The following is a 15,894-nucleotide window of genomic DNA, read 5'->3' on the forward strand; positions in this document are numbered from 1 at the left end:
TCCCAGAGCCCGGAGGACGAGGTCGGGCTGACCGCCGGCCTGGTCAGCGTGCTCAGGGCCCCCGAGTGCAGCACAGGCCGGAGAAGGACCCAGGGAGGTGCGAGGCCAGCTGCGCTCAGCATCAGCGTTTAATAAAATGAGCATTTCTCCGTCCATCGGTTCAGCCCTAGTTCCGTTCCATAAGTATTCTTCCGTGTGTGCGCGCCTTCAGCCGTTAATTCTGTGCCTCTGAGACCTCTGCTGCGTCAGGAGCTGCTCTGGGACTGGGGATACAGAGAAGGAGCAGAAACACGAGGGGCCTGCCTCACAGAGCTGAGTTCCAGCAGGGGAAGCCCAGTTTAAAGAGTAAACTGAGAGCCGCACACAGAATGATGGACCAGAGTGATTGCTGTGACGAGGATGTGCAGGGTGACAGGGACAGGGAGGGCCGGGCTCTGATGGGTGGTCACAGAGGGGGGAGGTGACAGGAGCCAGCCTCGTGAAGAGCAGGCAGGAGGACCTTCGAGGGGAAAGCAGGTGGGAAGACAGGGCTCCGGGTGGTTGAGGGATGCAGGCAGCGTGGGGAGCCCGGGGAGAGACGGACACACACATGTACACCCGTCGTGCAGTCCGCCCTGCTCACGCTAGCCGTCTGCACCAGGAGCCGTGTGGTGGCGAAGGGGCCCATGAGCCCTTCCTGACAGTAGAGGGAATGTATGAGTTAGCAGTAGCTACATAACGAATACCCCCCCCCAAAAAAAAACCCAACACCAGATGGAGACGACAGAGGTGTTTTGTCTCGTAGTTTCTGTGGGTCTGGGATCTGGGAGGGGCCCAGCTGGGTGGGTCTTGCAAGAGTCACCAGCAAGCTGTTGGCTACCGCTGCCGTCACCCTGAAGTTCAGGCGGGGCTGAAACACCGCCTCCCAGCTCGCTCCGGGGCTTGCTGGCCACCTCCTGGGGGCCGCCTGCTGGGGGCTGCCTCCATGGGGCAGCTCCCAGCGTGGCAGCTGGTGACCCCCAGGCTGAGTGATGTGTGTGTGTGAGAGAGAGAGAGACACTGGAGACAGAAGCTAGTGTTTCTGTGACCTGGTCTTGAGTGACACGCCATCACTTCTGCCATGTTCTGTTCATGAGAAGCCAGTGACCAGGCCCCCCTGCACTCAAGGGGAGAGGGATGGGGTTCCATCTCTTGCAGGGGCATCAAAGAATCTGTGGGCTTATTTTTAAGACGGCTGCTCAGGGGATGCTTCAGCATGGTTTTGGGGGTGACTAGGAGTTTGCTAGTTGCTCAGGGACTTTCCCAGAAGAGGGGCCACATGCAAAGGCATGGGCTTGAGAAGCCGTGAGGTTGAATGTTGTAGATGGTGGGTGTGGAGTGCAGAGAAATAGACCTGGAGAGGCAGGCAGAGCCGGTTCTGGGGGCCTGACCATCCTCCAGAAGTCCTGGCTTCATCTGCAGACTCTGCAGACATGCACCTGCAGGGGCGTGTGCACGTGTGTGTAAGTGTGTGTGCACACGTTGTGTATACACGTGCATGTGTGTGTGTGTGACTCCACAGCTCCTTTATGTTGTGTTAAGGGGCTGTGGTATTAAGGAAGGCAAGAAGCAAATTTTTAATATAAGAAGCTCACTGAAGCCACCACGTGGAGATGCCTGGAGAGCTGAACATAGGAGTACAGTGAACTTTTGGAGACTGTTGGCGATGGCATCACAGTGGGGGCTTTAAATGACAGCAGTGACAGCGGGTAGGGAGGGGGGTGCGTGTGACGGGGCGGCGGGGGGGTCGTAGCGCACTCGGCAGAAGATGGCTCTGCCTTTCACCTGTGCTGCCTTGTCTCCTTGTCCTTGGGGCGCCCACTGCTAGAAGGAGGAGCTGTACGTAGGTGACACTTAGGCTCCTTCTGAAGTCCACCTCAGGGTCAGACCACTGCGGGCCCTGAGGCAGGACGTGGGCCTGCCTGAAGCCAGGGCGGAGTCTGGGTCCCACAGCCCCCAGCCTCACTCTCTGTCCTGCCTCCCCCAGTTTGACCTCCAGCGGGTTGTGATCTACTGTGACTCCCGACACGCAGAACTGGAGACTTGCTGTGACATCCCATCGGGTCCGGTGAGTCGAGACCCTTGCCTGGAGGGGTTGGGAAGAAACGGCTCCCTGGCTCCCTGAGGAGGGGGTGTCCAGGGCCTAGGAGTGGGGGATGCCTGCCATCAGAATGAGACCTGGGACGGGGCCCAAGTGGGCCCCACTAGGGTTCTGTTTCCTGGCCAAGCAGGGTGTGGGTCAGGGGAGCGGGTCTTCAGGTCCACCTGGGCCTCAGTCAGCACCCCCTGAGGCTGTCGTTCCAGCGATGAGGCCCAGCCCCGGGAGCAGAGGCAGAGGCGGGCAGCGGGTCCCTCGGAGGGAGTGGCACCCCTGCTGCCAGCGCTCGGAGGGGGAGGAGGGCTGGTCAGCGGGACGGGAGGCAACACGGGCCAGGGCTCTGAAAGGCGGGACCGAGTGGAGCGTGGCCTGGACCCTCCGTGTCATTCTGCCTCTCCCCAGGACCTCCTCAGCCCTGCCTCTGTCCAAGTGCTGCCCTCCCCCCGATCTGTACCAAGCGCCAGTCCCAAGGCTGCTTGGAAGGTGGGACTAGTCTTGCCCCCCAGGGTTGCAGGCTCGTATCCAGGTACAGGGCTGGCCCAGTCCCGGGGCACCGTGCACGCTCGGTCAGTGTGTGCACAGGCCCCTGGGGGCAGTAGTTACCAGAGCTGGGGGTTTAGGTGAGAGTGAGGCAGAGGGGAGGAAGGAGAGGGGGGAAGGCAGATCAGGGCAGGAGAGAGTGAAGGGAAAGGAGGAAGGGAGGAGGAAGGCAGAGAGGGAGGGTGGGGAGTGGTGAAGGTAAGGAAATAAGTCATTGTCGAGCGCCTCCTGGGTCCCTGTGTCCGAGACACTGAGCTGGATGCTTTAGTCCCATCCCGTTAAATCCTCCTTCACCACATTATGACGGAAACACCCTTGTCCCCATTCTGCAGAGGTCAACACTGAGGCTCACAGAGGCTAAGCTCGCAGGTGGCTGAGAGGCCAGTGAAGAGGCTGAGACAGGTTGGCCCAGGCCAGTCTGACTCCAAGGCCTGGGGGTACCAGGACCTGTGGTGGTCAGACATTCCTTGCCCTCCTGTCTCAGGCTCCAGCGTCCTCAGGGTTCCTGGCTCCCGTTTGCCTGTGCCAGGTTCCAGGGAAGCTCCAGAGAGTGGTGCAGGGCTGGAGGTCAGGTTCTGACCTCTGGGCTTTCCTTCCAGTGCCAGGTGACCGTCCTGACGGAGCCCTCACCCCCACCCCAGCCGCCTCCCACCTCTGGTAGTGAACAGATCGGACTTTTGAAGACCATCAACTGCTCCTGCCCACCTGGAGAAAAGGTACCATCTACGGGGTAGCCAGTAGAAGGAGCAGTGGAGGTGGGAATTTCCCATCATGCACGTGGTCTGCCAGGTCACGATGGCCCCAGAACCCAGATGACCCCCTGTCAGGGGACTGTTCTTGCTCCTTGGACATCTCCTTTCTTGATTTTTGTGCACAGTGGGAGGGGAGCTCCTCAGACCCAGCTCTGATGAACATTTTCCTGAAGCTAATCATGTACTCCCAGGGTTCCTCTGCCTCCTACTGGTGTCCTCTTCATTCATGTGCGTCTAAACAAGCCAGATTTGCTTTGAGAGTAAGTCTCAGAAGGAGCACTGCGTGAGGGTTAGGTGTGCCCCATGGGGCGCACCCTCGTCCTTCCTCCTCAGAGTTTCCTGTAATTAGCCACGCCGTGTAATCTGAATGCATGGAAGACTAGAGTTTAATGCATCTTGTTTCTAATTTTAAACACTAGCGTGTTTCTTAGCACCACCGTCTCTGCCTGTTCGCCTGGGGGAGATGTCTCATCCAGTGCCTGAGGCCCTCGTCTGCTGTTTGCCTGTAGACCAGCGGCCCTTTTAATAAGATAACAAGTATGTCTGCTGTTTGAGCAGAACAAACAGACCGAAAAAGGGATGACAGGTGTGGCACTGTGCTGGAGATGGTCTCCATGAAGATCTGCTGGCTGGAGCCCGGGGCCTCCGTCTCCAGCGTCCCGTGTAGCCACTGCTCTCTTGCCCTCGCAGCTCCGGCCGGCGTGCAGGAGTCACTCCCTGACTTTGTGAGGCCCCGGGAGACACAGAGCAAAATACGACATCGTGGTGGAATGAAATGGCGTGGACACACTGAGAATTCCCTAGCAGTTCTCTCCCAGTCAGCCCGTCTGTCCTGGCCTCCCTCGTTTCCTCTCCTCTGTCCCCCTCACTCCCTCTGTCCTTCTCTCCACCCAGGGGGCTCTCAGTCAGGTGGGGCTGTCATCTGGGGCCCAGCTTGCCGGAGGCTGCAAGGAGCCAGCTCAGCCAGGCTGTGAGTGGAGGCTCTCTCTGGGCAGTGGATGGAGCTGGGCACCCCCGGCCTGGTGCTGGATCAGGAGTGGGGGAAACGAGGGAGGGGCCGGCCGGGGCACGCAGGGCGCTGAGCGGGGCTCCTCCGCCAGCACCGCAGGCTCAGGGCGGGCCACAGACAGAGTCGATCTGGGTCTCGCCTGTCAGGGTAGTAACAGGTGCAGCTGTCCAAGCGCAGTCCTTTTGAATCCTTGTTTTCCTTTAAAACCCCCCTAACGAGAAGGGTTTGGATCACGAGTGTGCAGACTGTGCCCAGCTGGTGGGTGGGCACTAGCTCGCCCAGTTCATGGTTTCCCCAGAGTCCTGCCGTGGCCATGTCCCACCGAGGCCACTGTGGTCCCTGGCAGGAACCCCAGGGAGGGAAGTCTGGGCTTGAGCAGGCCTCCCACCTCCCTTCCCACCCTCCAGCTCGCAGACACCTGCTGGATGGCCACCAACCTCCTCGGATTGGCTTGTAGATCCCCTCCCCCACCGCCCCCACTCTGGGTGGCCCTGGTGTGTCCCAGTTGCTTTTCTAGCCTCAGCTCACTCCACCTTCCCCTCCCAATCCCCAGGCAGCCAGAACTTCCTGCTCCTTGGAGCGCGTGGTCTTTGTTGCCTCCCAGAATTTCCATTTGCAGCATCTTCTGCCTGGGGCATCTTTCCCCAGTTCCCCCTTTTTTTATCTTTAATCCTGCTCTCCTTTCAAGACCTGCCCAGAGAATCCTCCTGTGAGCACATTATTGTCTGTATGATTCCCTCCTCTCTCCCTCCCTTCATCCCTTCCTCCCTTCCTCCCCTCCTTCTCTCCTTCCACAGGTTCACATCCACCCATTCAATGATTGTTTGCTCAGGCCCTGCTGTCTGTGAGACATTATGACCCTTTCTCTCCCTCTTCTTCCATCCACCATGACAGCGATCACGTTGGATTGAAAATGTCTGCTTGTCCTTACTTCCATAAGCCATACGTTCCCGATGGCAAAGACTGAATCTTCCTGTGTCTATTTTCTGCCACTGGTATTATTAAATAGTGGTTGAACTGATGGATTACGCGGGATACGAAGGATGGGGAGACGGACGGCGGGTGGAAGGTGGGAGAGAGGGATGAAGGAACACACCCTTTCTTTCTCACTGGCAGGACAGGGTCTCACTGGTCAGGATCACCAGTCAGCCTTCCAGGGCCCAGCCTCAAACTGCAGGGTAGGCATCACCCAGTGATCCATTCCGTTACTCACTCAGTCATTCTTGTTTTTGAGAATAAACACGAAGCACCCACTCTGTGCTGAGCACTGAGATTATAGGTGCATAGGACATGGTCCTCAAAAGTCCTGAGGTCTGCTGTCTGGCTGGGGCTCTGGGACCTCCGGAGGTCAGGAGGCCATGCCCAGGCCTGGGGAGCTCACTTACCATCGGGCCAGCTCGGGAGCCTGCCAAGTACTGGGGGTAGGAAGGGCCTGCGTCTCCCCTCTCCCCAGAAGGGCCACGTGGAGGAGCTCTGACAACCCCTCACTAAGTCGGTGTTGCCTCTGCCTCCTCCTGCTTCAAATCCATAGAAAATTACCGCACGGGGCCCAGGGAGTCCGAGGGTTCTCTCCTGGAAGGAAGAACTCTGGTCACGGGCAGGCTTGACTTCTGACGGCTTAAATCTTCGATTCCGTTTACAAAACATTTCCATTATTCACCTCCGCCTGGTGCCTTTTGGGTCCACACGTTCAGACTCATCCTGGTGCGCATGGGCTGTGTGGCAGTGTGAGCGCTCGCTCGCTCTCTCTCTCTCTCTCTCTCTCTCTCTCTCTCTCTCTCTCTCTCTCACACACACACACAATGTTCATCTCCTCTTCCATGTATAAATGACACCTATGAATGCGTTTTTAAAATATAGATTCTTGAAGTCGCTGAATACACGGCCATGACTGTGACGCGCCTGTACGCTGTCTTCAGTGGTGGGTGGCGCACACGTGCAAACAGGTGTGGGGCCCCGTTTCTTTTTGTTTATGTGGTGAGATTGACATACAGACAGCTGTGTGAGTCGTGTGGCCTTGTGTTTAGCACGGCGTTTACCTGCCTCTCCAGCTTAACAGATCCCATTTTTAAATCCAGTGATAAGACCTCTCACGAATCAAATAGCGCATATTTTAAAAAGTGAATCACGTTTGCATTTAGAGGTTGCCTCTGGGTACGTTTTGTGAGCAAGTGGAGCGGACCGCGTGGCCCTTTAATTGCAGTGGTGGCGCATCAGGTGAAAACAGCCTGCAGGGGCCCCCCTGCTTGTTCCTCCTTCCTCCCCCAGTGGCCGTGTTGGGGGCCGTGTCCCAGCGCCCCACGGAGGCCGGCAGCCTGAGAACCGGGGCTCTCAGCTCCAGTAAACGCAGCTGGCGGAGGGACGGGCTGCTGCGCGTGTGGAGGGGACAAACAGCAGGCGCAGAGAGAAGGGAGAGGCGCTAAACCAGAGCCTTACTCGTTTTCTTTTTTCTTCCCTCCTTTAGGGCGAGAAGGGCTTCGACGGCCCCATGGGACTCCCCGGCCCAAAGGTCAGTGCCAGAGCCGGCAGGGGTGCCCTCAGAGCCCAGGGTCCTGGGATTTGCTCTCTTTGGAAGAAAGAAAGAAAAAAAAAACACCGGCGCCGGCAGCGTGTTCGCTGACTGTCCTGCGGTGTTTTGCTCCTGGGCTTGTTGGGGTGCGGGGATAAAGCAGGTGGCGTAAATTGGGAGCCTCTGAGCATCTTCACGGCCCAGAGCCACCAGTTCTGTCTGACAGCATGAAGAGGAGTCTTTTCTTCCTTTGCAGATACTTTTCTCCTCTGTGTGCGCCTCTCTCTTCATGGACTGCCGTGGGGGTCCAGGGCCCTCCAGGGCACAGATGTACAGATGGCATAGTCGGGGGGCCCTGGTTGACCTCTGGCAGTTTCCAGAGCACCTTTGTGCTCTTGTCTGTGCTCACGACCGCATGCCCATTTCTCAGAGGAGGATCCCAAGGCATAAAGAGTACTGATGTTCTCATGTTAAGTGGCAGAGCCGGGGTCAACCCGGGGCTTCTGACTGTGCTCCTGGGGCGCTGGCCACACACAGACGCCAGGCCACCCCTGGGGTCAGGCACGTGGTGCTCTCATCCACTTGGCTGTCTCAGGATGCCCTGAGTTGGAGGAATTGGAGAAATTATTCAGATGCGCCCTCCCTCTCTAGGGGTGGGAGGCTTGGCCTCACGGTTTAGTTGGCAGTGACAGCATCAGCCTCTTCCAGGGAAATGGGGCAAGGTGGGCTGTGGGCAGCCAGTGTGGGGGAGCCTGGTTGGAGGACCTGACCCCACTCTCATCTCTGGTTTCCACCCCTCAGGGAGACGTGGGAGCCACTGGGCCTGTTGGAGCTCCTGGGCCCAAGGGAGAGAAAGGAGATGTGGTGAGTAGAGGGCCCTCCACGCAGCTGGCGTGAGGACCAGGTCTTTCCCCTAGAAATGGCTGGGCACCTCGTGCGTGCCGGCACCATGCCCCACGCCCCTGGGAGTGACGTCCAAGCCCCTCTCCACGAGGCACGGGCGGCCTGCTGCCGCTCCAGCCTCGTCCATCACCTCCCACCCCCGTCCCCAGAACTCTGTGCCCCAAATCAGCAGCTGTGACTCCCCAGACCGGTCATTTCTGCTCCTGGCCATCACACCTGTGCTTTCTTCTACCAGGAGTCGTCTTGCCCCCCGTCCAGCACCTCTTCCCCCGTCACCTCCCCTTTCTGGCTGGCTCACGCTTTCTCATCCGTCAGACTCCACTGTGTGTGGGTCTCCAGGGTGTCTTTCTGAGCCAGGTCGGCTCACACACCCGCTCCATGCTCCTGCGTCACTGGTGCTTCTCGGTCCCAAATCCGCTGACTCCCTGATACTTTGGTTTGTGATTTGTCATCACAGCATCCCCAGTGCCTGGCCCAACACCAGCTGTGCTCATGGGGCCCTCGGCTGATGAGTGAGCTTGGGTGATGGTGGGTCAGGGAAGACTCACAGAGAAGAGCGATTCGTGGTGCAGAGCAGGGCTTAGGAGCCAAATGGCTGAGAGCAGATGCTGGCTCCACCAAGATACTTAACCTTTCAGCCTTCAGTTTCCTCATCTGTAAAGTGGGGAGGATAAAATTAACTGTCTGGTAGCATTATGGGGGCTATGTGAGTTAACACAGGAAAATGGTTTAGAACAGTGTGGAAGCGTGGTAAATGCTGTTGGTGCTCTTAGGATTTCCTGAGCAGGCAGGAGCCCTTAACCCTGCACGCTGCATCATGTCGCGTCAGTAGCACAGGTTTGGCGTCAGAGGGACCTCAGTAATTGCTCTAGTGTCATTAGCTGTGTGACTGCGAGCAGGCCTCTTAACCTCTCTGAGAACCTCAGATACTCTGTCAGCAAAACAAAGAAAGTAACAGCTTTGTGTCTATAGTGCCTGGCCCGTGGTGGATAGCCAGTGAATGAGAGCTGTCATTTTTGGGAGTGTAGTTGGGTTCTCGGTGCCTAGGGGGAACCCCAGGATAACCAGGCAGCGCCTCCGCACTAGAAGGACTAGTCTGGCAGATACCCCCATGGTCATCCAGCAGCTCGTGATTGTAGCTGTGCCGCCTGTCCATCTCCCCAGGTGCTTCATGTCGGTTCTCTCTTTACTCCTTGAAAGGACTTTTTAAACGTAGTCCCATCACTTCTTTGATGGGAAGGACACAGAATTCTCAGACTTGCATGATTGCTCATGATCACACAGCCTGAAGGTGGCAGAGGCAGAATTGGAACCTGCGTCTGTTTCAGTCTCAGTCCTGTGCTCACTGGAGAGCTGCTGCCCTGTACCAGCACTCACGCTGTGCCTGGCTCCGTGCACCATGTTTTGCAGATTTCAGGCTCAGTGTAACCATGAGACCAGCTTGGTCAGGTGGGGCCTCGTGAAACGCCCAGCTTACTCATACACAGGAGAAAGGAGCAGGCAGCAGAAACTGCCTGTGGGAGGGCACAGACTTTGGGCTTAACAGACAAAGCCTGCAAAGTAGCCCTTATAATTACAGTCAAAGAACGAAAGGAAATCATCCTTAAGGAAACAGAGGAAAGTATATGGTGACCATGTCTCATCAATCACTGAGCATAAAGAGAGAGAAATTGTTAAAAAAAAAAAAAGAAAAGAACCAAATGGAAATTCTTGAGTTTAGAATTACACTAACAAATGAAAAAAAACCACTAAAAAGATGAAAAAAGAGCCAGCATTCTTGAAAATAGATCAGTAGGGATTATGTAATCTTAAGAATAGAGAGAAAAAGTAATGAAGAAAAATGAACAGAACCTTGGAGAAGTGTGAGGGCCCGGAAGTGCATCAGTGTGCATGTAATGGGGATTCCAGGAGAGCAGAGAAGGAGCAGAGAAAACATTCAAAAAAGTCACGGATAAAGACATCGCAAATTATAGAAGAGCAGTAATTTACACATTCAGGAAGCATAATGAGCTCCGACCAAGAAAAACAAAAAGATCCATCCTTAGAAACGTCACGGGAAAGCATACCAGGAGAACTAGAAACTGACACCTTGTCATTCAATTTTTAAAAAATGCTAAAAGACAAAGCAAAAATTTGAAAGCAGTAAAAGAAAAATGACTCATATGTACAAGGAGACCCTATAAGATTATCCGTTGACTCATCACCAAAAATAATTGAGGTGAGAATGCAGGGGGGTGACAGACTCAAAGTAATAATTGTGATAATGTATCATTGGGCGTTCAACAAATATTTGTAACGGCAATAGCACGAACCAGGGGGAGGAGGGAGAGGATAACATGGGAGTGTTTCTGAGCCTCACTGGAAGTGAGTCAGTGTAAACCTGAAGTAGATCCCGACGGGTTAAGATGTAAGTGCTAAACCTAGAGCAACCTCCAAGGAGATAATTCAAAACTGTGTAGTGAAAATAAACTTACAGTTATTAAAATGTTACACTGAAAGTACTCATGTAATGGGAATAAAAGAGGAGTAAATGAGGAATAAAGGAACAGAAAAAGTCCGGAGACATGCAAAACAAGAAGTTAAATGGCATATGTAAATAACTACATATTAAAAATGACATTGCATGTAAATGTATTAAACCAATTAAAAAACATATTTTTTTCACACAACATAAAAACAAGATCCGGCTATACTGTGTCTATTGGATACACACGTTAGATTCAAATATATAATAAAGTAAAAGAATGGATAACATCCATTCTACCATTAGAAAACATAAATTGGGGTGACTATAGCAATAGCAGACAAAATAGACTTTAAAATCAAAAGGTAATAAAGAGGGACATTTTATAACAATAAAAGTGTCAATCCTTCAGAAATATATAGCAGTTATAAATGTATGTGCACCTAATGACAGAGCCCCCAAATACATGAAGCAAAGTTTGAGGACTGAAAGGAGAAATAGTTCATTAACAATGGTTAGAGACTTCAGTAGCCTATTATAAATGATAGAATAAAGGAATGTGGAGAAGTTGGAACATTGGAATGTTGCTGGTGTAAAATGCTGTAGCTGCTTTGAAAAACAGTCTGGCTGTCCTTAAAGTGTTAAACACAGAATAACCATATGACTCGGCACCTCCTCTCCTAGGCACATATGCAAAAGAAATGAAACATGTTCATACAAAAACTTGCACAGGACTGTTCACAGGAGCATTATATGTAATAACTGAAAAGTAGAAACAACCCAAACGCTCATCACCTGATGATAGGATGAATGAACTGTCTTTTATATCCATGCAGTAGTATATTATTTCAAAATAAAGTGAAGTATTGATATGTGCTACAATACTGGATGAATCTTGAAGACACTTTGCTAAGAAAACACTGGCTGTGAAGCCAGCCATCAGAGCCCACGTGTTGTACGGTTCTGTTTATATAAAATGTCTAAGAATAGGCAGATCTATAGAGACAGAAAGTAGAGAGCGTTTGCCCAGAGCAGGGGGTGGGGGGAAGGGGAGTGCCCACTAATGGGTATGGGGCTCTTTGGGGTGATGAAAATGCTCTCCAGTTGATGCTGCATAACTCTGTAAATATCCTTAAAAACGATTGAATTGTACACTTGAGGTGAATTATGTGCTGTGTAGATTGTAGCTCAATAAAGCTGATGCAGAAAAAAGAATAGTACCGTAATACTGAGCTGTTGGAAAAATTAAATGAGATAAAAGTCACGAGAATCAACACTCAGTAAGTAAGTGCTGTCTCTTAGAGGCTCCTTGGCAGAGCCGTGAGGAAGCACCCGGCTGCTTCAGATCCCAGGTGCTGCGGCCGCGATGCTCTGTGACAAACCTTTGCCTTCTGCTTTCCTTTTCTAGGGCAGAGGGCCTTTTGTCCAAGGAGAGAAGGGTGAAAAGGTAAGCCCCTCGCTGCTGTCTCCATCCTCCAAGGGCTGCGGGGTGGTCCGGGGGCAGGATGGAGGGCTGGGGTTCAGGAGAGTTGCGTGCTGCCTGGTAAGGATTTGGGAGGGAGGGAAGAGGTCTCCTGGGCTGAGTGCCCGGCCTCGGGGCGTGTCCTCCCCTGACCCAGGCGGTTGAAGCAGCGTGGACAGCGTGAGCACAGTGCAGGGGGGTGGGGGGGGAGGGCCTGTTTAGGGTGTGGGTGTCCCAGTGCCTGGAGCAGAGGGCGCGCGTAGACCATGGATACAAGCTGCGGGCGTGGTCTGCGGGCCAGCACGCGGGGCATTCAGTATCAAACCATGTTGAGGTCTTGTCCACAGCGGTGGGAAGGCCTTGGGCACTCCGGGGTGATCAGACACGTGGAGAAGGTTTGAATGGCAGATAGACGTGAGGGGAGAGACCAGAGGAACCTGGGGAACAGTCGGGGATTGTCACAGAAGGACGGAGGGGAGATGACGGCACAGGAACAGAGGAGGCGCCACGGGAGGCCTGTCCACCTCCTCCTGGATGCGAGTGCTGCGCCTTCTTTACCTTCACCACAGCGCGCACAGCGCAGCAGGTCCCAGGAAAGAGGAGAGCTTTCTTAAGTGCTAGCCTCTACAGAGAAATAAAAAGCAGTCCCCAGAAATGCCATTTTCCACTCACACCAGTGACTAGAAATACGTGTCCCATTTCCCAGGAGAGGCAGCTGCAAGACTTCGTAGCATACGTTTCTGTTGATTATTTTGCCAGAGTCCAGGCACGTGTAGACTCAGAGTGCAGTGTCATTGGACCCCGGGAAGGTACCATTACTTAGATATCATTATCGCATCAACCTGCTGCGTAGGGCTGGTTGTGTAAACCAGGTGCCACTCCGTTCAGTTACTGTGGAAATGGAGCCTTCAGCCCATGCTCTCTGTGTGGTACCTTTTATTGGGTTCTTTCTTGTCTAGAGAGTTACTCTGAGGAGGTAAATCAAGGATGTGCACACGTCCACCCCGCGTGTTCCAGCCAGCAGTCCAGCCAGTAGAACTTACCAGCCGGACTGGAAACGACCGCAATGCTATGTAGTGGGCACAGGGGAGAATGCGTTGCCGTACAGCTAAATACGCAGTGACGTCTAAGGACACAGAATCACATTGAGAAGAATCATTAGTGACCCAGAAAATGCAGATAACATTTTGCTAATTTTGAAAACACATTGCAGAGTTTCACTATGATGTGCGTGTGTGTGCGTGTGTGAGAGAGAGACAGAGAGACATGGATTCTGGAGGCCAGCCCCAGCGTTAACCGCTGGTCTGGGTGGCAGAGCTGTGAAGGTGTTTATTTTCTCCCTGATGTTCCTCTGTGTCTTCACTTGTTCCACAATGAACTGCGCTTTTTGTTACCAGTTGGAAGCACAGGCACACGCGCGCACCTAGTTAACTACTGCGCAGGCACACACAGCCCTTTGAGAGACAGCGTGACAGCCAGCGTGACGTAGCGTTACACCAGACAGGCCTGGCTCGGTCGGCTCTGCTGCTCTCAAGCTCTGCCGTCAGTTCTGGAGTCTGCGTCCCCCGATACCTAACCTCGGGCTGACGGCGCCCCCTGCCATGGTCCCCGTGGGGTCTCGAAGCACAGCACCCAGACCGAGGTGCTCAGGTCCAGGAGCTGCTTTTGTAGTTGCCAGCAATGCTTGGTGCCTGTGGGCTCAGAACCAGGGCACGGGGTACTAACAGGACCCCCAGAGGTTCCTCGCAGTCAGGACTGGGGCGGCTGGAGCCCTGCAAGTCAGGGTGCTGGGTCTGGGTCGGGCTCGCCGGGCAGCCAGCGTGCAGCTCCTGGGCCAGCCCGTCCTCTGATTGACATGCTGTCCTTGTGTGTTGGCGTCACCAGGCGGAAACTGGCAGGGCCCCCTTCTCCCGTGAACAGCGGATGCCCCTCTGCCTCGTCCATTCTGGCTGAGCTCAGGATGGGCAGCCTTCTTCTCCTGGTGCCCGGAGGCACTGGCTCGGTGCCCCGAAGCCCGGGCTGCAGCACCACTCGCAGACCCGAAGCTGCTGGGTCACAGCTCCAGCCGGGAGATCTCCTCGGTGCCGGCAGGAGACGCAGGCAGCTGAACCGCTTCTGGCACTTCTGGCTCTGTCCTCAGTTGACATTCTCTTGCAGTTGGGCATTTTTAGCAAAGTCTGAGTCTAGATTCTGCCACGTCTGCGCTGTGTGATGCAGGGTGAGTCACCTCCGTCTCTGGGTCTCTGCTGCCTCACTATAAACATGAGGGGGTGGGACATGACGATGCTTGAGGGCCTGGCAGGTGGCGGTTCTGAGACTTAGTCATCAGCCCACCCCCAGCCTGAGTCCCTGGGGCCCTCCCCTGCACCTCGAGTCTCTGCTTCCCCTCGGGGATGAGCCGAGACCAGGGTGGGTCAAGGGCAGGAGAGACTCCATAGAAGGGAGAAGGCCACGGTGACTGACGCACCTGCGGAGCTTGACAAACTGGTGTCTTTGCTCGACTGTCTCTTGAGGGCAGTTACGGGGTACTGAGAGGATTGGGTGGACCGGAGCCCATGGGCCTGGAAATCAGTACTCTGATACTGGCTGTGTTTTTGTTTTTGTATTTTCGGTGTTGTAATTAACCACTGTGACAATGTGCATCGGCCTCTATGAGGGTGAGGCATCGTGGAAGGTGTGGCCCCTGCGTTATGTCTCATTATTAAGATGGTGCTTCAGGAAGGCATGGCCAGGCCCGTTTCACAGATAAGAACATAGCTTAGAGGTCAGGTGACCTGCCCAAGGTCACAGTTAGTGAGAGGGCTAGGAAACTAAAACGAAGGGAAGCCAGAAAGCTGAATGGATCACCCCCTTTCCTGCTGCTGAGGAAACTGAGGCTCAGAGGTGAGTGACTGGCCCGAGGTCACACAGCTGAAGAACTGCTGGGGCTCGTGGCCTCCTGATCCCCCCCAGGCCCCGCTGCTGCCTCCCCCCAACAGCCCCGCCAGATGCCCAAGACCTTCGTGTGCTGCTCTGCCCCTGGGCTGCCGCTGCCCCTCCTTTTGGAAGCTAGCCTCCCCTGTGGTTCCTGTTACGTCCCATACTCACCATGGGGTTCTTGGGGCAAAGCTCCCTCTATGTTTTAATTGAAGTTGGGCCAAAGGAAAGGGAGAAGCCGAATTTTAGGGGCTACCCTACAGGAGCTGCCCGCAACTCAGGGTGCGAGGGCACGGAAGGAGAGAAAGGAAGACGTGGAGTCTCCTTCACAGTGTCTGGAAGACAGCAGGCACTAACTAAATGCTCGCCAAATGAGTGAGGGGTGAAAGGGATGCAGCCTCCCAGCATCCAGGACCGAGGCCCAGGGGAGGGGTCCCAGGCGCCGCAGCCAGACAGGTTCAGCTTCCAATTCTGGCTTCAATTAACATTAACTGTGTGCGCCTCCCCTTGGGCCATCTGAGCCTCAGTTTCCTTTTCTGTAAAAGGTGGGGAAGGGAATAGTGATAGTTCCTACCGAGGCTTAACCTGGGAGGGCTTGACCAGTGCCCGGCGTAGGGAGCCCTCGTAATGGGCAGTGCTGCTGCTCCTGTCGCCGTTGTCACTTGCCGTGCTGTCTTGGTGATGGTGGTGCGGTGAGAGAGGAAGGCCGCTGCTCTGGGCTGGTCTGGACCGGTTCGGGGGAGTTGGGGAGAGCAGCGAGGGGTGACGGCCTCCGTGCCCCTCCAGCCCTGGGCTCGTCCATGTCAAAAAAAAATGCAGGAACAAGCTCAGTGACGATGCTGGTGTGCGGTCTCCTGTGGGTGGGTGCTGTCATGAGCCCCACGGGCAGAGAAAGTTTTAGGAACAGCAAGAACAAGGCCCAGGTGTGCAGTGTCCGAGGGTCCTGTGCTCTGGGAGCCCAGAGCCTTCAGGGGAGGAAACCGGGAGTCGCCGCGTGTCGCCCCTTCCTGGACCCACAGCGCCCTCTGGTGTCCGGAAGCCAGAGCGTCCACTCCAGTTTTCCTCTGCGGGGCTCCGTGGAATATCGGGGAGATCTCTGCCCTTTTGGGGGGCTTGCTTCTTTTCCTTAGGAATTTGGTGCCAGGAGGAAGGAGGAAAAGGGGGCCTTTTGCACTCAGACGTGGTCTCAGGTTATGGACAGAAAGCAGGTTCAGGGAGTTGGG

General features: G+C 54.8%; 1 protein-coding gene across 4 annotated transcripts in view; it reads left to right on the plus strand.

Moving 5' to 3' along the window:
* Positions 1–15,894, plus strand: part of COL22A1 (collagen type XXII alpha 1 chain) — a 214,286-nt gene that overhangs the window by 58,785 nt on the left and 139,607 nt on the right. For all 4 annotated transcript variants that reach the window (XR_004315107.1, XM_032467724.1, XM_032467723.1 and 1 more), the window contains exons 8-12: positions 2,006–2,086; positions 3,256–3,372; positions 6,882–6,926; positions 7,728–7,790; positions 11,702–11,740. Coding sequence is in view for 3 of the 4 variants with exons in the window: in XM_032467724.1 (XP_032323615.1) it covers positions 2,006–2,086; positions 3,256–3,372; positions 6,882–6,926; positions 7,728–7,790; positions 11,702–11,740 (345 nt within the window). In the remaining variant the exon portion in view is untranslated. The remainder of the gene's footprint in view (positions 1–2,005; positions 2,087–3,255; positions 3,373–6,881; positions 6,927–7,727; positions 7,791–11,701; positions 11,741–15,894) is intronic.

The sequence above is a fragment of the Camelus ferus genome, chromosome 25 (assembly GCF_009834535.1).
Source record: "Camelus ferus isolate YT-003-E chromosome 25, BCGSAC_Cfer_1.0, whole genome shotgun sequence".
Taxonomy (NCBI): Eukaryota; Metazoa; Chordata; class Mammalia; order Artiodactyla; family Camelidae; genus Camelus; species Camelus ferus.